Source organism: Physcomitrium patens, chromosome 16 (genome assembly GCF_059467195.1).
Source record: "Physcomitrium patens ecotype Gransden chromosome 16, ASM5946719v1, whole genome shotgun sequence".
NCBI lineage: Eukaryota > Viridiplantae > Streptophyta > Bryopsida > Funariales > Funariaceae > Physcomitrium > Physcomitrium patens.
Genome location: NC_143425.1, coordinates 8,771,719 through 8,796,477, shown reverse-complemented (window position 1 = coordinate 8,796,477; position 24,759 = coordinate 8,771,719). Strand labels below are relative to the sequence as shown.

The window sequence follows — 24,759 nt, the reverse complement described above, 5'->3', positions numbered from 1 at the left end:
GAATAAGTGTGATACACTTGGATGATTAATTCTTCCAGAAGTTATTTCATATTTTGCTCATATAGTATAAGGTCATTAGTATATTGTCAGAAGCGTCATCTAGAAGTCGTACCTTGTTGCGTTGGCTAAGCGTCAATTGACCTTGAATGATGGACTCCAACTTTAGTCATTTTAGGCGCTGTAGATCACACTCTGATAGGATTGTAAACAGATCCATAGCATACAAAACAACATATTAGTGTAGTGAGATATGCGTGCGGAATGATGCTTGATTTCTACACTTCTTTCCTTGCCAATAGGAGAGGTTATCAGCTATTACGACATGAATTTCCTTTAAATATACTAGAGGGAGAAACAGAAAGGTGAGAGAATGTGCTTTAACTGGGCTTAAGAAGAAACCCCGTTACTTCTATCCTCTCGAATCAGCGGGCAAAAAGCATGTAATTCCATCTCCTGCTCATTCAAATTCTAGTGGTGTCATTTCCCGGCTTAATCTTAACAGCTTATGACTAGTCTTAAATTTATCATACAATTTGGGGTCTGTGGCTTGTTTGAAGTGGCTTGTTAGAAATATATAATGGCACTGCTTATTCTTTGTTGCTGCACTCAATTGGATTTCGAGCTACGTGTGGACTTCTCAAGTAGGATACGAAAGTGTTTGGTCTTCACGGATCTTCGTTAACATCAAACTGGTACATGGGAGTGTACAGTTAAGCCAACTTCGAAATGTACCTACAGATTGATTGCCACCAAAGCTTTACATCGAAATCTTTCAACAATGCAATTCAATGTCATCGTCAAAAGGTTAGAGCTCCATGTTGGTTACTCAACAGATATTGACGTAAGCTTCATGTCAGTCTACAAAACTGATGGCTCAGTATATAGTGTTGACAATATAGTTAGATATGTTACCTTCATCTGCAATTTTGAATCGATCTGCGAAAATTATGAAAGATACGCCCTATTAGTCTTGAATCACCAAAAACCCAGTACTGCTAGTTTCATCTTTTCTGGCAACGCTGTAGTGTTGATGAAGTTGAAACTGGCACGTAAGTTGGGGTCTGAGGGTACTTCGGGTAATCCTTCTACCTGTTTGGAAGAAGCGCAGATTGGTAAAGTACAAGTTTAGGGTTTAGAAGGGTGAGAAAGCTCGAGTGCTGTAGGACAATTTGGTTTTGTTTGACGCAGGCTACATATCCCAGAAAATACTTGATGTTCTTTGTTGGACTCAATTTCCTTCGAGTGGGCGCTTAGGTTACGGTAGAAGCAGAAGATCGATGCGATCATAAGTTTTCCCGCAATTGAGTGTGTTGCAATTGAGACACAGCAATCAATTCGTCACTGTTAGCAGATGATAAGGTCACCTTCTGATCCAGTTAGGATTGCGCCACCTCATGGGAGTAGGTTTACTCTGGTTCAAATGATGAGCAAGAGGAAATCGTAATTTCAATTTTAACTTGATGAATCATCGTCGGATGCCAGAGTTTTGAAGTAACTTTCACCTGAGTCTCATCCATTATGAGCGAAGTGGCATCCTTCAAGAGTCTGTTGATGAGTGGATAAATGCTATTTGATTGGAATGGTGAAGGGTGTAACTTAATAGGGTTCATGTAATCCAAATTCTGAAACAAATTATTTCGTTTTTCTTTTTCCGAAATTAGTGAAATATCTTTTAATTTTTGAAGTGAGGACGTGCCGCAGACTTATGAGACCTTTTGTGAAACGGAAACCAAGTTGTGGAATGAAAGAACCTAAAGGCAAGGGTAGACCAAGCGTGGTTGTCTGCGCAGTGGGACGCGCGGTTCAACACCACGGTTCGCACCAGGTCGTAGGGCGGGCATGGACAGCAACTGCTTTTGACGCGCGGTTGGATCGTGCTGCCATCCCCTCACAACCACAACGCATGTGGCTTGGATCACTTTTTCTGTGAAGGAGGAAGGACCACAAAAATCTGCCGCTAGTGCAGCAATCGTCGACGGACTGGAGAGCATTGCGATTCCTTCTCTCGCTCCACCTCAACCGAATTCATCCTTTGGCTGAAATGACGAATTGACCTCGCTTTGAAAAGTCACAGGATTCGATGCGGGCAAATAGCTGCGAGATTGTGGATTGAGCGTGGTGGCAGGAGGAACGAGAAGGAAGATTCACAGGAGAGAGGCTATTCAGGTGGAGGAAAGGGGATTGGAGCAGACGGAGGAGGTGTGAGGCGCTGTGGTAGTTTGCTGGAGTTCCGTGTGGGGAGTGATGATCTTGGACTAGAACTTCGCTGTTTCACAGCTCGGGTGGGGGTCAGGGTAGGATTGGGTGAGAATTGGTGAAGGGCAGTGTTTTTTCTTGCGCGTTGGGTGTGGGAGAGGCGCGCATAAGAGGATTACGGAGGATTACAGGAGATTTGGGATTGTAGGGCATCAGTCGGAGGTGGAGGAATTCTACTTTTAGTGTGGGTATGGTCCTTTGTGGACGCATCACCTGTGCTCGCTTGTGTGCACTACTGCTTGAGGCGATATGACAACGCCCGCTGGTTTCCCAGGTTTTCGTGCTTTCCCTCCGCTTTCCTTGGGCCTTCGATTTTATTTTTATTTTTATTTTTTTCTGTTAGTGTTCTTGTGGAAGGTTTGGGTAATTGGGTGAAATTGCTGACAACAACCGTAATTGGGTTTCAGGGCACCTGGAGGGAATTGGAGTTCGTAACTTCATTCAGCCACTCATTTTGAAAACTGAGTGCACATCCAGCTCTTGCGCATGGAGATCGCCGAGGACGCTCAGTGGCTTTTTAGCGAGTACACCACAATCCTCTCAAGGGGACTGTGCATTGTCGTCCAGATTGAGGAGCAGGATTCTGATCCATTGCAGCCATGTAAGTTCAAATCAGTTCAAATCGAATATAGGCACTTTTTGTGCTGGTGGCAAATAGACTTCACAGGGTTCCTACATCATAGTTTTCTAGTCTCTTAAGATGTTTTGTAAGACAAGAAGTGAGTCGCAAAACACGAGCAAACGAAAATTTGTCCTTGAACAAGATATTAATCAAAATTCTTGTCTCGATTTTTCAAGTACGATTTGGTTGACACTCTGATTCGCATATTATAGATACAGATCGATTGCTACATACAGCTGATCTAGGATGAAGCTCTGGGCATTTAAGTCTTATATTTGAGTTGTTTTCTTCGGAATGCGGATTTACTTTATTTTGGATATTCACAAACCCATGAATTGTGACACTCAAAGTTATTGGTTACAAAATCATACAACTGTAATTTTTAAATCTCATTTGTAATCATTTGGGCTATTTCACAACTGTGGAACCCTCAAAGAAGTGTATCCCTTCCTGGTGCCAGCATATCCAGAAGGTGGGAGTGATTCAGTGCTTGCGAAAAGGAGGAAGAGGTCATTTAAACAAGAATTACAAACAATCTGGGAGGTCTGAAAGGCCTAGAGTTACTTGTTGTGCTGGTGCCGAGGAGTTGTACTTATCCGACAAAAATATCACTCCAATCACATTGTGGGAGGTAGGTTTGCGTTGCGACTGCTGTTACTTTGACTGAACGCCTTGTCATGAGCAACCCTCGGCAGGCTGGATATGGTTTCGCAGATTTGTGCACTTATGAATTCTTTGGTAAAATTGCGACCATATTTGAATTTTTTTATTAGCAGAATTTCTTATAAATAATTTTCTGTGCAGAGCCTCAAGCCTTCCATCAGCTACCTCACTAAAGCTCAACTAAGAATGGTGAAGGATGGTTTGAAGGTCAATTCGCTTAACTATACTGCCATTGAGTTTTGTGAGTTTTTTTAATTTTTTTTTCGGTGTATGACTTGTTCATGAGTTCATCCTTAAGCAACTGGTTTTAGACACAGCCTGTGGAGTGTGGGAACAATTGATTTCTGGTTTTCAAAAAAGAATTTGCAGTCTTCAGTCTGCTAATTCATTTCTGTTCGTTCTTGCAGCTGGCATTCGAAGCTCACGATGGTCAAAAGCGGAAGAGTGGGGAACCTTTCATCATTCATCCTGTTGAAGTTGCCCGAATTCTGGGAGAGCAGGTACTGCAAATCATGTTACCCTTATATGTGTCTCGTCATTCGTGTCTGATTTCAGGAGGAAAACCGTAGGATCTTGCAATGAAAATGATATAATCACTACAGATTTATTTCTTGCAGTTCTTGCATGTTGTCACCTAATCTAATCTGGTCGGTTATGTGCAGGAGATGGATTGGGAAACAATAGTGGCGGGTCTATTGCATGACACAGTCGAGGACACAGAACATGTTACTTTTGAGAGGATTGAGGACCAGTTTGGACCTGCGGTACGGAGGATCGTAGAAGGAGAAACCAAGGCAAGTTTTTCTCTACAGTAGAGAATAGGTTAATGAATGACTTACCATGTCACTCTGGCAGTTTCTAACACAGCTCAAGCTGGACGTACAGGTGTCGAAGCTTGGAAAGATGCAATGTCAGAATTCAGATTCATTAGGAAAGGATGTGAAAGCTGATGACTTGAGACAAATGTTCTTAGCCATGACTGAGGAGGTACACTCTCTACTTCTTAATACCCCTTTGCTGGGGCAGTGACGCTCATTGCAAGTGTTTGTATGAAGCTTTCTTTTTCTGAATGCATTTATGCTGCTATTTTGTGTGGGAGTTTGCGCAACTAAACATCCTACCCTGCAGGTACGAGTGATCATTGTGAAACTTGCAGATCGACTTCATAATATGAGGACTTTGTCCCACATGCCTCCGCACAAACAGGTTAGTACGAAGTGAAGATATTACATGTGGGGTTGCTGATCGAGTCTTAGTCATTGTTTCTTGTACAAAGTTTCTCTAACTTGCATGGCACTGAAATTCGTTTGCAGAAATACATTGCTATGGAGACGCTTCAAGTTTTTGCACCTCTTGCAAAGTTGCTGGGAATGCATCGTATTAAGGTACATATTTGTCGTGAAAGCAATACCCTGACAGTATATGTTGATCTTTTCGCTACTTTGGAAGTTCAAATTGCTTCAAGTGTGTTTCTACTGTTTTTTTTGTACTGATATGATATTTTTTTAATAAAACCGTGTGGAATTCGAAACAGTCGGAGTTGGAAGAGTTATCATTCATGTTCGCCTATCCAGAGGAGCATGCTGAGCTCAAGCTTCGAGTTGAGGCACTTCGGAAGACGCAGGAAGACGTGGTTGTAGAGGTAACCGACGATTTCTTAAAACCGATAGATCAAGCTTAAAGGTTTTGTGTCCATAAATCTGATATCTGAACACGATTATGTCGGGGATACAGGCCAAAAAAGTCCTCTACGAAACAATTTCAAGGGATCAGTTCCTGGGCTACATGACTGAAGACATAAAAGTTGCCACTCTTTCCAAACAGCTGTATAGGTACTTCACCATTAACCCATATACTGTGAAATATGCGTTGAAGTTTGATGCAAATGTTGATTTTAATTTGTTAGGTAACTGAGTTTTCACTAATCCTACCACTGGTAGCAGGAGTACATGCTCGAACTCAGAAGTGCAATGGCTTTTAATGGTTACAGTAGTACTTATTTTCTTCTTATTGAGACAGTATTTACAAGAAGATTGCGGATCAAAAGATCTCAGCAGAGGAGGTTCGAGATATTGCACAGGTATGGGTTGGAATCTCAATGTCTGGCTATCCTATTGAGCCTTCACGAGAGACACTTCGATTGAAATAATGATATCGTCATGTGTATTTGCCTCAATTTTAAATGGGTGCGCAAATCTAACATTGATTGATTTGGGTATTTTGTTGCAGTTGAGGATCGTTTTGAAATTAAAACCAGCTACTTCGGTCGGTCACCTTTGTAATGTACAGCAGGTAAAATAAGTTCGTCGCTCTCAGTTTCCCTTTGCTTCGCCATTGCAGGAACGTGTACGAATAATTTCACTTGTTTCCTGTTCAGGTCTGCTATCATGTGTTGGGACTGGTTCATGCTATGTGGCCTCCACTTCCTCAAACGGTGCGCAGATCCTAACTTCGTTGTGGTACACCCATGAGGTGCATTTAACTTTATGTTTTATCCGTTCCTTACAGTTTGCAATAGTGTCGTGTGACTTAGGCTTCACTTTGGCTGTGCAGATGAAAGACTACATTGCTACACCAAAGCCTAATGGTTATCAAAGTTTGCACACCACAGTTATTCCATTCGGCACACAGACTTACTTCCCCATCGAAATTCAGGTTCTGTGACTAAATAACGAGTGTTTTTTTTAATTAGTTGATTGATTGAATTGTGGTTTTTGTAGGTGAGAGATTGCAGTTTTATTAACGTGGTCGTGCTGGTGGCCAGATTCGAACGGAAGAAATGGATAAACTTGCAGAATGGGGCATTGCAGCTCATCATAGCGGGAGATGGGTGGCTGAACGCGAGTCTGATGCGATGGGACCTTTTGCTCGCAAGGGAACAAATGGTGCTGCGGCTGGTAATTTAGCTTCGAATCCGCCAAGTTCGAACACCTGCTTGAACGATGCGGATATTGCTCGAAGGGTGAGTAGAGTCGAATAATGATGATCCATCTGTTTTTTCTTGTCCATGAATTTGTGCCTAGGATGTAGCATATTTCTTAGCGAATTCTTTGTCCGAATTATTGTGCAGGTAAGCTGGCTCAAGTCCATCCGAGATTGGCAGGAAGAATTCGTTGGTAACATGTCATCTAGAGAATTTGTTGACACAGTGACCGGTGATCTGCTTTCAAGCAGGGTCTTTGTATTTACTCCAAAAGGAGAGGTAATTACTTGGTCTTTTCTTGTAACCTCGATGGATTATTGATATCGTCCGTCTTCCATCTACTTTTGGAAAGTACTAACTTAAGGAAATTACCGTCTGTTTTCGTATTTACGTGCTCAAAACTATTGACTCATGCGGCTTTCACTTGTAGCAAGCCTCACCGACAATTGTATATATTTTCCCTTCTAATTATGACTTCATTTGTATCAGCTGCTCTCATGCTTTGCAATTTTCAACTTTATTTCAGGTGAAGAATCTGCCAAAAGGAGCAACCGTTATTGACTATGCCTATCAGATCCATACAGATGTTGGAAATAAGATGGTAGCTGCCAAAGTCAATGGTATCCTGGTTTCACCAACACATACCCTTGCAAATGCAGAGGTTGTGGAGATTGTAACTTATGATGTGAGAGTTCTTTCTCTGCACAAGCTCTCTCATTCAATTACAATGGTTTCCTGATTCACAATGGCTTTCATCGGGGAGACGGAGGTTCCCTTTACCTGTTCAATGATACCTTTAGTGTGCTAAATACTTTTTCTGGAAGATTGTGTTTGTCCTAGGTGTTCTCTTCTCTTGATAGAACCTTCCCTGCAATGTGTAGGGTGTCTCCACCAAGAAAATATTCCAGCTGCATAGACAGTGGTTGGCGTATGCAATGACTCGAAGTGCCCGACACAAACTTACAAAAGTAAGCAATTTACCCCCCTTTACTCGGCATCGTGCTTAATTCAGTGGTTGTTATAACAGATGCTTATCTTGACCTGTGCTTCATGGTATTGTGCAGTTTTTGAAGGAGCAAGCTGCATTATCTGCTGCAGAAATAACAGCAGACAGCGTAAAGGAGTTTATTTCCGATCTGGATGAGGATGAATCTGAAGAAGAGTCCTCGTCTTCCGACACATGTGCAACCATCTCTAATGGCAATGGCAGATCATCCAGTACAAATAACGGTGACCCTTTCCTTCAAAACTCTTACCAGTACGATTCACTGAGCTGGAAGCCAAAGTCTCATGGGACGATGAATGGAGCGGCCTTTAAGCTAGCAGGGGATCTGGTTGCAAAAGTAGCTGGAGGAAATGGCTTTGCGAAATATAAGATCCGCTACATTCAGGATGAAGCCAGAGCTAGTATTCAAGCCTGGCAAACTGACAGGATAGCTTCATGGCAGAATTCTGGAGGTGGCCCTGTGCAATGGTTCAGCGTCTGTTGTCATGATCGCAATAGTAATTCCCTTCAACTGGCTTTGCAAACTAATGTGGAAACAGCTGGGCTTGTGCTTCTCATATCGCTGATTTTTTTGTTTGTAAGTGAGTGTTGGTACTTATGATGGTATGGACTAACTTGGTAAAGAATTCATTGTTTTTTTGATTTGTAGTAGCAGTTGATATATTATACTGAATGTTGGTATGTATGATCCACAGGTATGCTTGCAGAAGTTTCGGCCATTCTCGTTGCCGCTGGGATTCGAATAAGGGCCTGTGCAGTATGTCACGTACCAACTTTTAGCAATATATCATTTTATGTCTTTGAAAATCATACAATGTTTAGTTTGGATAGTTTTTCATCAAGGATTATCAATTTTTAACATATTCTTACGTCCGAGCTTTATGCTTGTTAATTGCAGGCTGAAACGGATAAGATAAGAGGACTTGGAATTATACTTTTTAATATTGAGGGAACTGTTGCCAATCTGGTAAGTACGGAATATTTTTCATGCAGTAGGCCTTTGAGAAATATTTGGGACCAGAGAAGCGTTGTAGGAGTCGGTCAATTGTTGCAAAAGTGTATCAAGTGAGGCATGGTGTAGTTCTTTATGACAAAAGCAGTTTGGTTGTGATTCATGCAGACTCAGAGTTGTTCCGAAGTTGAATCACTAGAAGGAGTGCTCGAATTGTCCGTCGGTTGCAGTTGGCAAAATTCATCCCACCTCTCAAGCTGGCACAACCCTCAAAATCTCTTTAGTTGTTGGTACCCTCCAACCATGTAACACCCCATGAGTCTCACTTAGTTTTCCATAGTCATAATGTGTTGATGTTGCTTCTTTAGCAAGTTAGTTCAACATTTAGAATTTGTAGCTACTTCTGTCTCGGCACACTGCAGAAGCCTAGATACGACCAAGAGGAAAATGTCTTAGATGGATACCAAAAGCTGGGTCAACTTTTTCTGATCTAGCCGTATTGTATACCAATTCACTTTGAATCCTTTCATTGCATAATTTATTCTGTTTAGAGTATCCTAGAGAGGGCGAAGCTTTGGATTTTTTCGCCTTATAAAAGCCATACGTTTAGACATCCTTTCTGAATTCTATTATTCAGCACTGCCCCGAAGTATTCTCTAGCAATGAGGACTTTGTGGAACATATTTTTGTATGATAAATTATTCTTACAGAGTTGATTCTAATGGGTGTGGTATTGGTCCACTATTTCTTGACCTTTTCCCCTTCAGTCCCCATTCCGATGAGTGTTAGACATGCCAATAAGGTCCACAGATTCAAAGAATTAATTTTATGCATCCCAAAATCTTAGATAGCATAAAATTATATTATATTTTTAGGAATTTTGGTATGCTTCGTTTTAGATAGCCATATACAAGAGTTGTTATTGATGGATAGTGAAACAACTTCTCATGAGAAAATTATCTCCTCGAACATTATAGAGCAATTATCATTGTGCTGAAATATGTTCAATCGAACATACAAACCGATAGTTCTCCCAGAACCAGCATTCTGCACCGAGAATGTTCCTTCGAAAACCAGTTTATGAAACAAGGATCGATGGCAGAAATCGATATGTGAAACGTGTATGGTACCGAAGGGCTATTGGTGAACGGCGGTCGATCATTTGCAAATGGGTTACCTAAAATGTGCCATCCCAAGTTTCATTCAGTTCTGAAAGCATCTTATAGCAATATAATGTCGTAACGGGCCAATATTTAACCACGCCTGCTGGAATTGTACCCTGCACTGGAAAGGAACGTATCGAACCCATGCGAATGTTTTACACAAGAAGTAACTGTGGTGCTATTCTTAACGTTCCATAGCCATCTTTTTACAACAATCACAGAAAACGTGTCGGATGCTCAACGGTTATCACTTCGGTCTCTCTTTAGTAGCAAATTTTTAATTAGAAAGTGTCATACTCTACCTTGAGCTCTGAAATGAAGTATTTATACTTTTCATTCATAATGCAATACTATTCCAACCTGATGAAAATTCTAGAGCTCAAAAGCAGCAGCACCACCATAAGCTGTGCAACAAAACAGTTAAACCAGATGGGTGCTTTTTTTTCTTCAAAAATAACAACCAAGAGCAAATTTAGATCGTCGAGAGACTCAACTTTAAACCCACATGCATCCTACAATGCACCTCTGTTACATGCAAAGACTTTCACTATACCTGCCGAACACTGCACGGTACACTGAACGAGGTCACGATCTCGTCAGACCTAAATGTGGACGCCATAGGCGTCCACATTCCTTCGGCCGGTGTGAGTTGACCTCCTTTCCCAATTCATATTGCGGGAATTGTCACCTTGTAGCAATTCCTCAACCGATCGGCACTGTTCCATTGAATGCATTCCTCGGTGGAACATCGACATTCTCATTCTTTTCGTTTTTCTATGCCCTGCACGGAGTGTCAATTGTATCACCATTATAGTGCTGGTAGAGTCGTGTGGGATTGAAGAGGAGGGCCCAGGGAGAGAGAGCGAGAGAGAGAGAGAGAGAGAGAGAGAGAGACGGCGCTTCATCCATCAGAAAGCTGCTTGTTTGGAGCTTTTCTCTGAGAGTATGCAGTCAGTCGTGAGATTTCTTTGTTTTCTTATGTGGGGATTTGCGCAGTTTATGTCCACCCACGCCATGGATTCAACGACCCTTGACAAGGTGAAGTGTTGTATTGGATCTGATTGAGTGACGTTGTCTACATGTTTATGAGGTTTTTGCTCCGGGTGCAGGAGGATTGCTTGGCGGTTTTTCGAGGCGAAACATGACGATCCATCGGAATGCAGGGAAGGTGGAGTTGTCAGAAATGTACGCAGTGAAGCAGCTGGCTGCCAACGAGTATGCGCACACGGACCCGCTCACTACCCCTGTCGAGAAATGCTTCGACTGGGGAAAAGAGCTGGGAGACTTGGTGGAATGTCATGGCAGAGAGTTTTACTTGGTGGTATTCCGCTCCATCCGAAAGTCCACCGCCAATTCTGAGATGCTGTACAAGGCAGATGCCGCAGCACAGGAGGAGGCACGCATCAGCGGCGGGCTGCTCAAGGTGGATGCCGTGCATGACTTCAAAAATTGGACACTGATTTTCTTCACATTGGGATGATTCGTTGGTATGCATTGACTTGAATTCTGATGGGTATTGCATTGTGGTTGTGCTGGTAGTATTGGTACGGAATTCTGAACGAGCGGCGCGAGTGCTTAGCGATGTGCATTTGGGCGAGTCGGGACGACGCGGTGAAGGCAATTCACAAGCCAGCGCACCGTGTGGCCATGAAGCTGGCCTCCGCCATGTATGACATGTACACTTTGGAGCGATATTGCCTCAAAATTGATGAGAAACTAGTCCCCACTTTCACGCTTCTCGGAAGCCTGTCCTATTGATCTGGTCAAGTTGGCAGCAACTTCCCAATTGTAGACTCTTTGTCTAGCATAGTACTCTGCAGTAATTTTAGTGTTCGATGTGAACTTAATCCACAGATTCAAGGCCAATTCCTTGCTGCAAATTGCATGATGTGCAAAACCAGGGCATTATGTAAATAATTTTTTCTCTCGAGATCTCAACAATTTGTATTTCGTTCATACTGATTTGACAAAATCCTGATCTCGTTCTTGAAGCCAAAACGTTGAAGTTAAGATTTATAAGTCTACAAGGGATTATCCTACTGAAAGTTAGGCTACTAAATCTCACAAGGATATATAAATACTCGATTCCTGGTCAAATTTTTCAGACAAGTCGTTTTCATGTAATTTGCGAGTTCACTCACTCACATTGGTGGAACAAGATGTTGAATGTCGTATTATCTAGTAGGGCAAGTCGAGGGCCTACAGAAACTAGACTATCAGAATGCCCAGGCGTCTGGGTCGCCAAATGCTTTACTCTTTCCGCAATAGACGCCTAACCTCTTCATTTAATTCGTTATTTCCATTAGCTTTGCAGTTGATATTCGAGAGCCTATAGACCGGAGTCCGCAGGAGCAAAACAGCGAGCATGGCGGGCTTGTAGCCACGGAGGTAAAGGGACCCTTGGGGCAGGTGGTGTAACTGGTGGCTTAGATTCCCGAAGTTCATTCGGTCGATCAACAAACCTGCACAGTTGAACGTTCAGTTAAGGGTAACTTGATCAACTCACGTAACATAAAGTCAGCTAGAAAAGGTGATCATTCCTTGACAATAAAAGAGAAAAAAAAGATCTCCATCAAAACAACATCCCGAGCTTATGTGCCATTTTCTCTGAAACATACAACTTCGAAGGAAAAGGTTTGACAGAGGTAGTGGTGGTACTCACTCTATGTAAGCCATAGGAGCTGCGTCTCCTTGCCTAGACCGCGTAGCCAGCACTCGAGTGTACCCGCCTGCTCTATCTCTAAAAGAGACAAACAGACAATTGTTGGGAACCTCAAATGTGAAGTAGGAGTGTCATTTACTTACATCAAAATTTGGAGCAAAAAGTAATTTTCCAGAATAATCAGGACACAAGATTAACCTCCTAAATGCATGTTACAAATTAGACCTGCGTTTGTTAAGCAGAAAACAAAATACGCTGCAGAAGGCAGAATTACAAAAGATTGTCATATTGACTATAAAAGTCCTATTACAGGATGTTATTTCTGAAAACCTTCGATTCATATGAAAGCATTAACACGTTGCTAAGCAAAACAATAGGTGCAAGAAGATGGCTGCTACATGCAGAACAAATATCAGGATTCCTGCCCCAAAAACTTACTTGTAACGAAAAGCTAGTTCTGAAAAGACCTTGTGCAGGTTTTCATCTCCGTGGATAACCGCGGCAGCTCTTCGTCGCGCAGCTAAAGTGCCCTGAAGTAGCACAAATATCAATTTCGAGGAGTTTAAAAAGGAAACTAATTCAGTTAACATTCTCTGGCTCAGGACAGATTATTCGTAGATAGAAATACTTCGAAGAATCATTACCTCTTTTCCAAGTTGTACCATATTATCTGCTACTCTCCTCAACTCTTTCGCCTGCCACGCCCTTGACATCGTTACAAACAAACAAACAAAGGAAAAAAGAATTTTGCTTCTGAATTAAAGAAAATTTCTCCTACACATCCATGATTCGAAGTGCATAGAAGTAGATTACACTGGCTTTTTCGCATTCATAGTTCAACCTAAACAGATTCCCGAAAAGATGTGCCCCGGTCTTCGTAGAGTATCCTTCTTCAACACAACCAAAACCTAAAATTACGTCCCATCATCGAGGAACGCGGCTCGTCATAGAGTGCGACAAGTCATGCATGTACTATCCCCAGTACTCATCCTCCATCGGCTTAGACGAAAGAGAACCTTGAGAAGAGAAATGAATCCCGCAAATCACAGCCACGAGCGTATTAACGCCCGGAATGCAATATACTCCGAACTCAAAAGCCCAAAATGATTTGAACAAAACCCACAGAAAACCCCAAATCCGCAACAACGCAACAGAGAGGCGTTGCACCGCCCCTAACCTTAGGAACAGTGGTCTCGATTCGCTCATGCTGCACAAGCTGCGACACGAGATTCCTGCACCCATCAAACACCAAAAACGTACGTTACTCCGGTTCCCCTCTCATACAAGCCAATCCCCCACCCACAGCACCCAAATGCCAGTGATCACGGCCCGAACGCCAACCTAAGCAGCGCCCATCGGTGGGCAGATGTCCGACCCAGCTTGCGCATGGAATGACGGTGCTTCATGGTGATGCACTTGTAATGCAACGGGTTCCGCCGCGCTGATCAATTGATTGCGATCGAGGCAGGCAGGCAGGCAGGGAATCAGCCAGCCAGCGTCGACGACTCCGAGAGAAACTCAGCCAGAGACCGCTAAACCCTAAACCCCCTCCCTGCGTCTTCTTCGTCTTCGACTCCGTCTCAACTCAGAGTTGAACTCGCAATTCTCGAATCAGGATCTCCGACATTCGTGCACCCGCATGGTCCACGACGAAGACGACGATGAAAACAACCGCAACCCTAAAACTGGCAAATTTAAGGCTAGCTCTTGTTTCTTGAACTGGCTCAACCTTATGGATGGTGCATCCAGACAGAAGAAGAAGAAGAAGAAATGATACTAATTATAATGATGATAATAGTTTCATGTAAAATTACATGCTTATTCAAATCAATCAATTTTCTTTAATGTTCTCTTTGAAATATATACATAGGTCAATATAAATTGTGCTTTTACTTTACTTATTGTAATTATAAATTCAAAAGTATAAAATAATTTTTCTAAAAAATATAGTAATTTCTTAAGAGAAGGAAAAAGACTTAGTATTCTATGAACAAATTTTAAAATAAATTCAATTATATAATATTATTATATTTATTATAATATTGTATCAAATGTGTGAATATATATATATAGAGAGAGAGAGAGGGGGGAATGTTAAATGGACCCATAGTTTTACTAAATAGACCCGTTCTTGATAAAGAATATGGTAATCATAATGAATGTGGTTGGTTTTTAATGGTTGTAGATCCAATAGTAGAAAAATGAACCTAGATGTCATTTTCTTTTTCCATGATAGTTAAGCTGGATGGATTGATTTAGTAGAAACTTAGATCTATTTAATATTCCCTTATATGTGTGTATATATACATACATAAACTAGTGGAAACATGTGCCATTGGGCATTGCAATTTTTGACACATCTATCTATTCCTTTGTTTATTCATGCTTCTTGATTCCCATGTTCTCTCATTTCCACCTTCCCTAGGTTCTCTTTTTCACAGCCAATTAGAAGACTTCTTTCTCTCTTTGTGTTATATCCAAGCTATCTTATATAGACACAAATATATATATATATATATATATATATTGAGAATATTCGAGTTTTTTATTTTTATTAAAATATTTTTTGAAAATAGATTATTAATGTGTAATATATATATATATATATATATATATATATTAAAGACTAATATAAACTTTTTTGTTGATATTCTATAGGAACAACACAAAATAATGGAAAAAAATATATATACATGCAAAATAAGTAAATACATAAATATAATAAAAAATAGTTACATTAGTCAATTATTTAATTTTTTAAACTAAAAAAATACATATATATTTAGAAGAAGAAAAAAACATGAAATGCAAAATATAAAAAATATAATAAGATATTTAATATAATTATATAAATACAAATTTTTAAATTATGATATATTTTCTTGAACCAACAATGTTCTTTTCAAATAAGACCTTTTGTCAAAATATTTTGCAATCATGTCATATGTTTTAAAAAAAAATTAAGATTATAATTATATTATTAATATTTTTAAGATCAAAGTAATATTGGATTTTAACATAGTTAGTATAAGTATAGAATGTATGATTTATTAAAACTTAAGTACTAATTTGGTTTATATAAAAAATACTTGTAGGATTGTCATATAAAAATCAAATATCATTGAATAGCTTGTGAGGCAAAAGTGTTTCTTTTGTTACATAAGTAGTGGCTATACACTTTGTTTTAATTGTAGACAATATGACTATTGTTTATTTTGTACTATTCTAACTAATAACAATACTATCCAACACAAATGTATAACCAATATTAGAATGTTAAGTGTCAACATTAAAAACCTAATTTATTTTGTAGTAACTAACCAATTGCAAATTTAAAGAACATTGATTATATTATTGAACATAAACCAATATGTCTTTTAAATATTGTAAAACTAGCTTTAGAATAGTCCAATATTGTGAGCTTAGATTTTCCATGTATTATCAAGGACATAAATGACAAACAATGAAAACCTCAATACACTCTTGTATCACTTATGAAGAATATATATTTATTCAAAAGTAGCATAGTATTAGAACTAGAATGGCTTTGCCAAAGACAAGAAGAATAAAATCTCTTAAAACTAGACTAAGAATAAGAAAGGCATTGATAAGAGTGAAGAAGGATCCACTCTATACATACTATCTAAGAGCTACATGGTGATGTTCTATATGACCTCTAACACGTGTCTAAATTGCAAGAAAAGTTTCCTACATGTAAATCACATGGCCAACTTATACCACAATTTGCCAACATGTACAGTCCATAACCAACTTATTGACCAAGTTTCCAACCTATCAATCAACTACAAATACATATAAAGTCAAATCTGCCTCTATAAAGCTTCTTCATAAGATATTATCAAATCTACCTACATTTATTTTCTACCTCACATTGCTTATCCAAATAACTTTTTATGTCCATAACATGTATTGATTCATAATTTCTACAACATACACAATATTAACTTTTATGTCAATTGTTGTAAATACAAGATTATTTGTTGTACTTTTAAGTGAAATATTTTCCATTGCTTTAATATCTTCAAGGATTTTTCTTCTCATATCTTCTAATAATTTTTTTATTGACATCTAAAAATAAAGCTAAAGATTTGTAATCTTCTATACAAGATTCCTAAAGAATGTCCTTCACATTATTTTTATTGATTGAAGAAAATTGTACAATTCCTTTAATCTCTAATAATTTTTAAATGAAGAATATAATAAATTTATTTAATATCCCTCATTTAAAATTACTTGGAAAATTAATTCTTTTCCTTTAAAAAATGATAGATTTTTTTTTACAAATTAAAATCAAATCAATGACATAAAACAAGACAACACTGAATCTTCCATCAATTTATAATATGTAGGTGTTAGGATCCACAAGACTTATTTTTATACTTTGTGAGAGAAGGTGCTTATTTATTTCTTTTATAGAATGTCTTTAGAGATTGCATAAGTCTAAAATAGTTTTTTTCACATACAATTGTAATCTTCACCTCTCAAAATATTATATTAAATTTTATTCATATATATATATATATATATATCTTTTTTAAAGTCTCTATTTAAGAATGTTGTTTTTTACATTTGTTTGATAGATTTTCTTAGCTTCAAATATAAAAATTATGAGAAGTATAATACCTATAGTCATCTTTGCTACTACAACTAAATTCTCATAGTTTTGAATAAAATTTTTTATGCATATTTTTACTTCCTCTACGACCAAAGTCAATCAATGTTGGTGATGGTAGAAGTAAATAAAGAAAGAATATAAGTATGATTATAGTAGCTTGTGATCATATCTTTCAACTCATAGATGATTTTTCAATATAAAAGTAATTATAACCTTTGTAAATATCTAAGTTTCTTCCTTTTTTAAAAAAAAAAAAAAAAAAATTAAACACAAATTTTATTGACTTAAATTCAAATATTGTTTGTAAAGTTTTTTAATTGAAATGTTTAAAATTATTTTTTAAAATTAATGTTGTTATATTTAACGAACTTGATATCGTAAATCTTTATAATAGAGTTTGTTCTTTATTCTTTATTTTTAAAAATATAAAACATGTCCATAACTATTACATTTAAAAGCAAAAACATGTTGGAGTAAAGGCTGCTTACCAGACTATACTTCTTTAAGTGATGTTCTTTTTTACAATCATACATAGAACTTAATTAAGAACATATTTTATTACATCAATGGATTTTGACTAAAATGCAGTTAAAAATTGCTTATGTTGCAACATGCAACATATATTCTCAAATAATATATGATTTTTTGATATATTGTTTCATTTTATTCAGATATATGAGATATTGAAGCTTCTTTTAAATGCTATGACATAATAATTAATTAATTAAAGCCTTGGAATTATATTCACTACCATTATTATTCTATGGTTTTAAATATCGAGATCTATTTTTTTTTAACTAGGTCCTCGAAAATCTTAAATCCAATCCTAATCTTTAATTTTTGGTCTCCAAATTAGGCAAAAATATTTTGTAAAACAAATCATTAACAAAGATGACAGTATTTTCCCTTCTTTTTAATATTATCACCATTGGACCATTTAAGTTAACATATATTAACTCTAAAAACTTAGACTTATTTGTTTTGTTTGTTTGTTTGTTTGTTTGTTTGTTTGTTTGTTTGTTTGTTTTTTTTTTTTTTTTAAGAAAACCATATATATATATATATATATTAACATAGTCTTAACAAAATTCTAACTTTATATGTTTGCCTAAATCCAAATCCTTTGCTTGTAATTTCTTAAAGCCTAATAGGTCAAATTGATGAAGTCATTCAGACCAAAAATGATTTTTTTTGAATTTTTGTTTTTCAATTAAAAAATTAGAATGTTATTTTTCTTAGTTGAAAATAATATACTATACAAGGTATCAAATCCAACACTTTTGATGATATTTTTATTGTCTTCTATAGTATAATTTTCTATTTTAATGTTGGATTTATATTTCATATTTTTTCATTTTACTAATAATTAGAAAACTCTTTCCAATTTCTAATATATTAAAGATATCATGCTTATTCCTTTTTATAAAATTTAGGAAAATTCAAGAAATAGATTCCTTTCTTTTTTATGGTGAGTCTACTATTATAGCCCAAATAAACCTTAGGACTAAATAGTAAGTTTTTATAATTTAAAAACCAATCTTGATTCTTTGTCATATTACATGAGTTTTAAGATATTATATTTATAATTTTTTAGATTATTACAAGTATAAAAAACTTTATTTTAATTCAAAAATTATATTTTAATATATAAATATCTATATTTTGTAGGTAATAATTTGACATAATTTGTTTGCTATTACAAATGATAAGTTAAAAAATTCCAACATTTTATACTACTTAAATAAACATAAATAGATATTAAAAATTCAATGAAAAAATAGTGAAGGATTGTAAATTTTGATTTATAAAAATCCCTCTACTTCCCTACTCACAATTAAACTACTCAGGACCATTTCTAATGAGCAAAAAGAAAAACCATGCTTACCAGCGTGTAGAATTGTAGCAGACTACGGTTATGTATATATATATATATATATATATATATATAGACATATGCCTGCACACAATACAAGTTAAAAAAAATGACTTTGAAGATGTATGTAACAAATCCAAAAAAATTACTTCAAAACAAAAGAAAAAAATCTCCTTATAAGTTCTATGTAAAGCTCTTTTAACACACTCTCTCTATAATACTCCCTCATATTACTTTTATAAGCTAATAATATTATATATATACATATATATATATATATATATATAAATATATCAATGAATACTTATTTATTTGTCTTCTCCCGTCCATTAGCATTAAAACTCCTCACACATTCACACTCACAAGGCACCTACATTAGTGACAATTATGGATGAACGAAGCGCTCCCGGAACCCAGATGAATGACCGAAATGGATGGATGAACTATTGAAACCCTAACATAGCATGCCCCAGATACCATTTCATGCACATTACCAAAATCGTGTCAATACTTGGCAATACTAAAGTCAACCTCAATAATACTTGCATGCCTTCCAACCTTTCTCCCTTAATATTCAGCCTCGTTCCTAGATTCTTCAAAATGGTGAATCATGTACGAAATGCGTACATACACGTTCCAGAGGGCAGAGTAAGCGAGGGTTTTGATTTTCCTTTTGCTTTGGAAAGGATTTTTTTTGTTCGCACTGTTGGCTTCGTCGTCCTCTTCGTGTTCTCGTCGAGCTTTGAGGCGTTGGGAGCGAGTAGGAGCGGCGATGGCGATGGCCAAGGGACTCTGGAGCTCTACTGTCCTGCTGCTGCTGCTGGTCTCAGCGGTTCTCATGCCAACATTCGGTGCGTGAGTTGGCTCCTCCGCCGGTCTTAGTGTTTTTTTTTGTGTTCGTAATTGGAAGGTTTCAGGTTTCGGGGGAGCGTTGGATGGATCGGTGAGTATTGGATGGTGGTGCGTGGATATTTCGTAAATGTGTAAGTGAGTCGTTTGTTGTGTGTGGATACATGTTCATCTCTCTCTCTCTCGCTCTCTCTCTCTCTCTCTCTCTCTCTCTCTCTCTATATATATATATATATATATATATATATATATGTATATTTTCCTGTGGTTTTTTTACGTTGCGTTAGGGGTGGTGTTGTAGGCTTGAGCTCTGGGTGGTATCACAAGAGCGAGGAGAGGCTTTGTTGGAATTTTGTTTGAGCTTGGGATCGTTATTGTTGCACATGTTTGTCCCTGGGGGTTTACTGGTTTACTGTTGGTTCACGATACTGCGTTCATATGAATTTGTTCTATTTGGTGCGCTTTGTTTTGATTGTACTGGATCTTTTGAATATGGTTTGGTGCCAATGTGAATGGGATTTAAATGTTTTACAATGCAACCTGGCTGAAGTGTTTTATTCGGTCTTATATGGTGATGTCGTAGGGTTTCGTTTTCTGTGTTTTCCTGGGAAATGCCTGCATTTCATGTACACCGTTCGCTTCTGTAATGGTTTAGGCTTGAAGGAGTGAATACTATTGAATTCGTGTTCCTCCGCGATGCGGATGGTGCGAATACCGTAGATTGTTTGATGATCTTACACCGTGCATTAGCCTGCCTTTTGAGGAGTGTTGCCAGTTAGTCTACAGCTTAGATGGGGATAGACTTCCTCCTACCAGCCAGATGAAATTAGTCTTTCAGTATAAATCATTACTCGTCATCCCTGCATAGCTGAACGTGAGTTGTGCTGAAGCACGTGTATTGCTGAAATCGAAGTTGGGGTTGTCGTCCTGAGGATATGCTGTTGAATCTTGATTTTGCAGTAATTCCAGTTTCAAGCAGTGAGGATCCAGAACCACAAACAAGCGAGGAGACTATTGATGAACCTGTAAAAGAATCTTTTACGGAGGATAAATATATTGGAGCTGCTCCAGGAGTGGTAGCAGCTGTTTATTTTCCCAAAAATCTAAACAATGGTCAGTGTCTTTGACTTTTTTCTATGTTCTACAATGTTAACTCGACAAATTGGAGGATTGTGATGCTTTTTTATGTGAACAGTAAGGTTGCACGAACTTCCACTGCTCGGGGTAGAGTTAATCATGTAGGTATTATTCAACTCAGTGGAAAATCAAAGAAGTTTAATGCTCTTGTAGTGATCTTTACTCATTTACTGTTCTCACTGGTAAGATTGCAGAATACTGCTCATACAGTCAGTCTTCCTTGACGTTTTGTTTTTATTTTTATTTTTGCCGATACGGTACGTCTTGTGCAGATAGAGTCACTAATATTTTCTGATTATGCTTATATTACCCTTTATTTTATTTTATTTAAACATAATCATTTTTTGACCATTTTAATCACTCGTCTATGTTGACTTCTGAGATGCTGGCCTGGTGTTAACAGTTGTGAAAGCAGGCGAGCCTACGCAAGTTCTTATCAATATAACCAATGACGGTAATCTTTACACTTTTCCAGGATGTCATATATTCATGTGTTAAGATATTTTTGATTATTCGAAATTACATGGTATTAAATAACATTTATGTAGATTTTTAGGTGAGTTGTCATGATCGACGGGTTAAAACATATTGGAGTTTGTTGTCTGGGGTTTTGTCGCACATGGAAATGATGTCAGATTGAACCTGTATGTTCGTTTCATTTCAGTGACAGAATTTTTGTATTAACAGTAATCTACGATACAAATTGCAGGAGCTGGTCCCATGCAAGTGCAATATGTCCGTGCCAGTCTTCACCTTCCACATGACCATCGTGTTATCATTCAAAACTTTACCGTTCAGGTATGTCTTGCTGTTCTGTGACAGTGGTAAAGTTTCTTTCTTTCACTGTATTCCGCGTTTACGTACTCGGGAGCTTCATTTCGTTGTAATGTATTGCAGTTGATAATGTAAAGTGTCGTTCTTAATAGCTTTGACATCTATAGGGCTTTTTACGACTTGGACACTTTTTGGAAGTTCCTCTTACTGTCGCTTGGCTATTTCTGGGTGATGATTGTAGGAGTACTCTAGCAGTATCCCACAAGGCAACAAGGCGACTTTCAGCTATTGGTTCGGTGTTGTCAAGTTTCTCCAGGTAGAGTTTGGTGTTTACTGAGCAAGCAACTCAATATCGTCCTATGGTGCTTACGATACCTCCTTGCTAAATTGTTGGTCCACAGCCTCTGAAATACTTAGAATATTATCGTGTATATGATACGAATGCGCATTAGTGTTCTCAGAGGACTGATGGAACTGTTTTACTTTCATGTCCATCAGGGATTTCAGTATCAGCACAAGCGCTAATGTGTGCTTGCTCTGAACTTCCTGTAACCTTTTTTCAGATGGATAATATACAGTTGTATTGCAGCCAGGAAACTATGACTTCGTTGGGAAGTTTATTTACGAGCTGGATAACAAAGCTTACACGCATGTCTTCTTCAATAGCACTATTGATATTGTGGAATCTGGCGGCTTTGTGAGTGGGGAAACGATTTTCCTTTCCACTTTGGGCTTGGGTTTGCTGGGATATCTGGGCATGTGGGTCTATTCTAAAGTCCAGGATCTTATCAAGGTATTTATCAAATTCTCCGATCGTTGCATTTCTTTTTATTTTATTTCATACCAGTTACTTGAACTTTAGATATTTTACGTAGTTTGACGTGTTCTACCATCTTTTCACAGAAGCAAAAAAGGAGCAGCAAGAAAGTTGAGACAGGTACCCGTACCAACAGTGATGCTCATGCCAGTGAATGGCTTCAAGTAAGCTCCCTTCAGCTCTTGAACTTTTGTAAATTTCTGGCTTAGCACAATGTATCGTTGTTTTTGTTAGTTTATTTTATTTTTTATTTTTTACTTTTTATAGACGAGCAACCTACCAGCATTCATCTTTCTGTGTTTTAGATCTACAGATCATTCTAGTAATGAGGATAGTTTTTGGCAAGCATTGTGATGTACAAGTTTTGTCATACCCATAGGAGAAATTTATTATCAAGGATGATTTCCTTGTATTTGTTCTAATTTATTCGTACTTGCTTTGTTGTCACAGGGTACCTCATTTACCCAGAAATTGTCGAAGAACATCTCGCAGCAGCGAAAGTCGTTCAAGAAAAAGAGCTCATCAAAAGATTCCAAGGACGCTTCCAAGGACTCGTAGACAGTCAATTTTGCACTAGTATCCTTCCTAGAATATCACATGGTGTACTGCATCGAAGTGGCGCCCCTGGTCCATAGCGATTGCTTCTTTGGACGTCTTTACTGCATTTTTAACAGAGTTCCGAAATCAGTAACCGAGTTGAGTGCTACTTCCACACACGGCTGCTCGTCCAGTCACTGTTTAGTTCTTTTGCTGGAGAGGAGTGCTATCTACACGATGGTGATGGTCGTTATCGTAAATACGACTAAGCAGTGTAACATGAAGCTTTTTTGCAAGGTTTCAACAGTTGAAGTTTTACTAGCATGCTGTTTTGTGTATGTGAAACTTGTCTGCGCAATCGAGTCCACGTCATTTTCCCAAGTGGTCTGCATTGGGAGGACGCATTGGTCACTTCAGTCCGATTCAGTAACACCTTTAATATCCCACACAAACCGTTTTGCACGTGTGAAACTGAATCGCCTTCTGTTGCTTCATTGCATTGGGGTTACTGATGTAAAGCAGCTTCAATGTAAAGATATTTCAGTGGCATTGCTTTGAGCTCCTTGCTTTCAAGCTCCTATGTGAGTTCGGGGTCACTCTTCATTTAACACTGCAGCTATTTGAGATTTGACCCAAAGGATCTGCTTCGTATGCAGCCAATTTTGATCCTGATCTTGTTGATGGGGTCGATCAGCAATATGTCTAATTGAAAGAAATAAACCGAAGAAATATATTGAGTGGATGATGGATTGTGGTGAATGGCAAGACTGTAACAGCATGTTGTGAACAAGTTGTGGTGACAATGACAAATACTGTGGTGATATTAGCAATATCTTAAACTTAATTCCTAGAATACATAGAATGCACTTGGATTTGCACACACCCACGTAGCACAAAATTGTGCAGGTACACAGCATGGCAGAATTGCAGTCACGAGCAATTGAGGTTTGAGCCCTCTGAAACTTTCAACAAGCTGAATAGAAATTCTAGTTTACATCAAATTTTCCCAATTCCTATCTACTTAAATCATGAAACAAAAATGCAAGAATCCGAGATTAACCAGTAGTGAACTGATCCTGAAATTTAATCGGCCCTCTACACAGCAGAACTTCCGTGAGCCACCCTCGAAATACTTCCTGCCCCAGTCATAACTCAACCAACATATCGTAACAACAATGAGATTTCAGAATTCCGACTGCGAATTCTGGCAAGATCATGTGACTGGACAAGTTGGAGTCAGTTTTTAGGCGCTTGAAATGTGGAGCCACAGCCGAGAGTAAGCCAGAGAAGAGTGAAAGGGAGGCTGAAACATGAACTATTTTTTCTTTTTCTTCTTCTTCTTGTCAGCACCTGCGGGATCGCCGCATGGCTCGAGTTTCTGTTCCAGCTTCACCTCGAATGGCACAACTCGCGTCTCCCAGAATGTATCTTGGGTGATGTGCGTTGTGTGGACTTGGCCCTCAATGTTGAACTGCACGTCCTGGTTCTCCATATCGTTGGAAAATCTCCAGGAGAGTGTGTCTTCGAACTCGGTCCCGGTGAAATTGACACCGCCATTTGTGCCGAAAGGAAGAACCAGCAACGGGTTGACGGGGATTCTCTTTCCGAATTGCCATATAGACTTCTTAGTTTCTTGCAGCATGGGGCTCATGCGGTCGAAGGTCGCCCCGTGAAGGTTCTGCAAAGTCCAAGTGTAGCTGCCGCCCCGCTCGTTGTGCGCCGGCAGCTGCTCCATCCGCCATGGTTTCCCTTCCACTTTCGAAATGGTCGATTTCCCAGCCTGAAACGAAATTCCAGCCGTGGGCGCTGCCTTTAGCGTAGCTTGTACTCCAATTCGTACATTCTCGGCCACTCCGACTTTGTAAGTGGTGTTCGTGGAGGAGCCCGTC

At 38.4% G+C, this 24,759-nt stretch overlaps 4 protein-coding genes and 1 long non-coding RNA gene across 6 annotated transcripts; 4 read left to right on the top strand and 1 right to left on the bottom strand.

The window, feature by feature from the left end:
* Positions 1-404: 404 nt before the first annotated feature.
* On the top strand, positions 405-1,930 carry LOC149987638 (uncharacterized). The gene is made up of 3 exons (XR_016507069.1): positions 405-440; positions 711-804; positions 1,702-1,930. It is a non-coding gene; the product is annotated as an uncharacterized LOC149987638 (long non-coding RNA).
* LOC112293454 (putative GTP diphosphokinase RSH1, chloroplastic) lies at positions 434-9,144 on the top strand. 2 transcript variants are annotated; one of them, XM_024542890.3, is made up of 23 exons: positions 434-2,530; positions 2,664-2,857; positions 3,339-3,509; positions 3,683-3,748; positions 3,949-4,041; positions 4,204-4,335; positions 4,427-4,528; positions 4,670-4,747; positions 4,855-4,926; positions 5,076-5,183; positions 5,276-5,373; positions 5,561-5,621; positions 5,771-5,833; positions 5,919-5,975; positions 6,095-6,196; positions 6,306-6,503; positions 6,612-6,743; positions 6,991-7,149; positions 7,346-7,432; positions 7,529-7,967; positions 8,166-8,227; positions 8,369-8,437; positions 8,591-9,144. In XM_024542890.3, exons 1-23 carry the CDS (start codon positions 2,506-2,508, stop codon positions 8,729-8,731), a joined length of 2,709 nt encoding a protein of 902 aa, XP_024398658.1. In that variant the 5' UTR covers positions 434-2,505; the 3' UTR covers positions 8,732-9,144. The 2 variants fall into 2 exon arrangements, with proteins under 2 accessions (XP_024398658.1, XP_024398657.1); XM_024542889.3 differs by having other exon boundaries at positions 3,315-3,509.
* A 1,091-nt stretch (positions 9,145-10,235) lies between these two features.
* On the top strand, positions 10,236-11,541 carry LOC112293150 (UPF0643 protein PB2B2.08). The gene is made up of 3 exons (XM_024542298.3): positions 10,236-10,528; positions 10,695-11,008; positions 11,125-11,541. Exons 2-3 carry the CDS (start codon positions 10,727-10,729, stop codon positions 11,341-11,343), a joined length of 501 nt encoding a protein of 166 aa, XP_024398066.1. The 5' UTR covers positions 10,236-10,528; positions 10,695-10,726; the 3' UTR covers positions 11,344-11,541.
* A 129-nt stretch (positions 11,542-11,670) lies between these two features.
* Positions 11,671-13,768, bottom strand: LOC112293151 (uncharacterized). The gene is made up of 6 exons (XM_024542300.3): positions 13,589-13,768; positions 13,425-13,479; positions 12,892-12,942; positions 12,686-12,777; positions 12,248-12,325; positions 11,671-12,047 (listed from the first exon to the last, which is right to left on the bottom strand). Exons 1-6 carry the CDS (start codon positions 13,651-13,653, stop codon positions 11,915-11,917), a joined length of 474 nt encoding a protein of 157 aa, XP_024398068.1. The 5' UTR covers positions 13,654-13,768; the 3' UTR covers positions 11,671-11,914.
* A 5,700-nt stretch (positions 13,769-19,468) lies between these two features.
* On the top strand, positions 19,469-23,194 carry LOC112293184 (translocon-associated protein subunit alpha). The gene is made up of 8 exons (XM_024542350.3): positions 19,469-19,607; positions 20,566-20,718; positions 21,146-21,196; positions 21,452-21,540; positions 21,758-21,832; positions 22,106-22,309; positions 22,420-22,497; positions 22,784-23,194. The coding sequence occupies exons 1-8, from the start codon at positions 19,529-19,531 to the stop codon at positions 22,889-22,891; spliced, it is 837 nt and encodes a 278-aa protein (XP_024398118.1). The 5' UTR covers positions 19,469-19,528; the 3' UTR covers positions 22,892-23,194.
* Positions 23,195-24,759: the final 1,565 nt, after the last annotated feature.

Coding starts and splice junctions, on each gene's coding strand:
- LOC112293454 (XM_024542889.3), top strand. CDS start 2,506: ATGACAACGCCCGCTGGTTTCCCAG. Junction 5,622..5,770: donor AGGTTCGAGATATTGCACAG/GTATGGGTTGGA, acceptor ATTTTGTTGCAG/TTGAGGATCGTTTTGAAATT. Junction 5,976..6,094: donor GGCCTCCACTTCCTCAAACG/GTGCGCAGATCC, acceptor TTGGCTGTGCAG/ATGAAAGACTACATTGCTAC.
- LOC112293150 (XM_024542298.3), top strand. CDS start 10,727: ATGACGATCCATCGGAATGCAGGGAAGGTGGAGTTGTCAGAAATGTAC. Junction 11,009..11,124: donor TCAGCGGCGGGCTGCTCAAG/GTGGATGCCGTG, acceptor TTGTGCTGGTAG/TATTGGTACGGAATTCTGAA.
- LOC112293151 (XM_024542300.3), bottom strand. CDS start 13,653: ATGAAGCACCGTCATTCCATGCGCAAGCTGGGTCGGACATCTGCCCAC. Junction 12,326..12,685: donor GAACTAGCTTTTCGTTACAA/GTAAGTTTTTGG, acceptor TGTCTCTTTTAG/AGATAGAGCAGGCGGGTACA. Junction 12,048..12,247: donor GCTCCTATGGCTTACATAGA/GTGAGTACCACC, acceptor TCAACTGTGCAG/GTTTGTTGATCGACCGAATG.
- LOC112293184 (XM_024542350.3), top strand. CDS start 19,529: ATGGCGATGGCCAAGGGACTCTGGAGCTCTACTGTCCTGCTGCTGCTG. Junction 19,608..20,565: donor GGTTCTCATGCCAACATTCG/GTGCGTGAGTTG, acceptor TTGATTTTGCAG/TAATTCCAGTTTCAAGCAGT. Junction 20,719..21,145: donor TCCCAAAAATCTAAACAATG/GTCAGTGTCTTT, acceptor TGGTGTTAACAG/TTGTGAAAGCAGGCGAGCCT.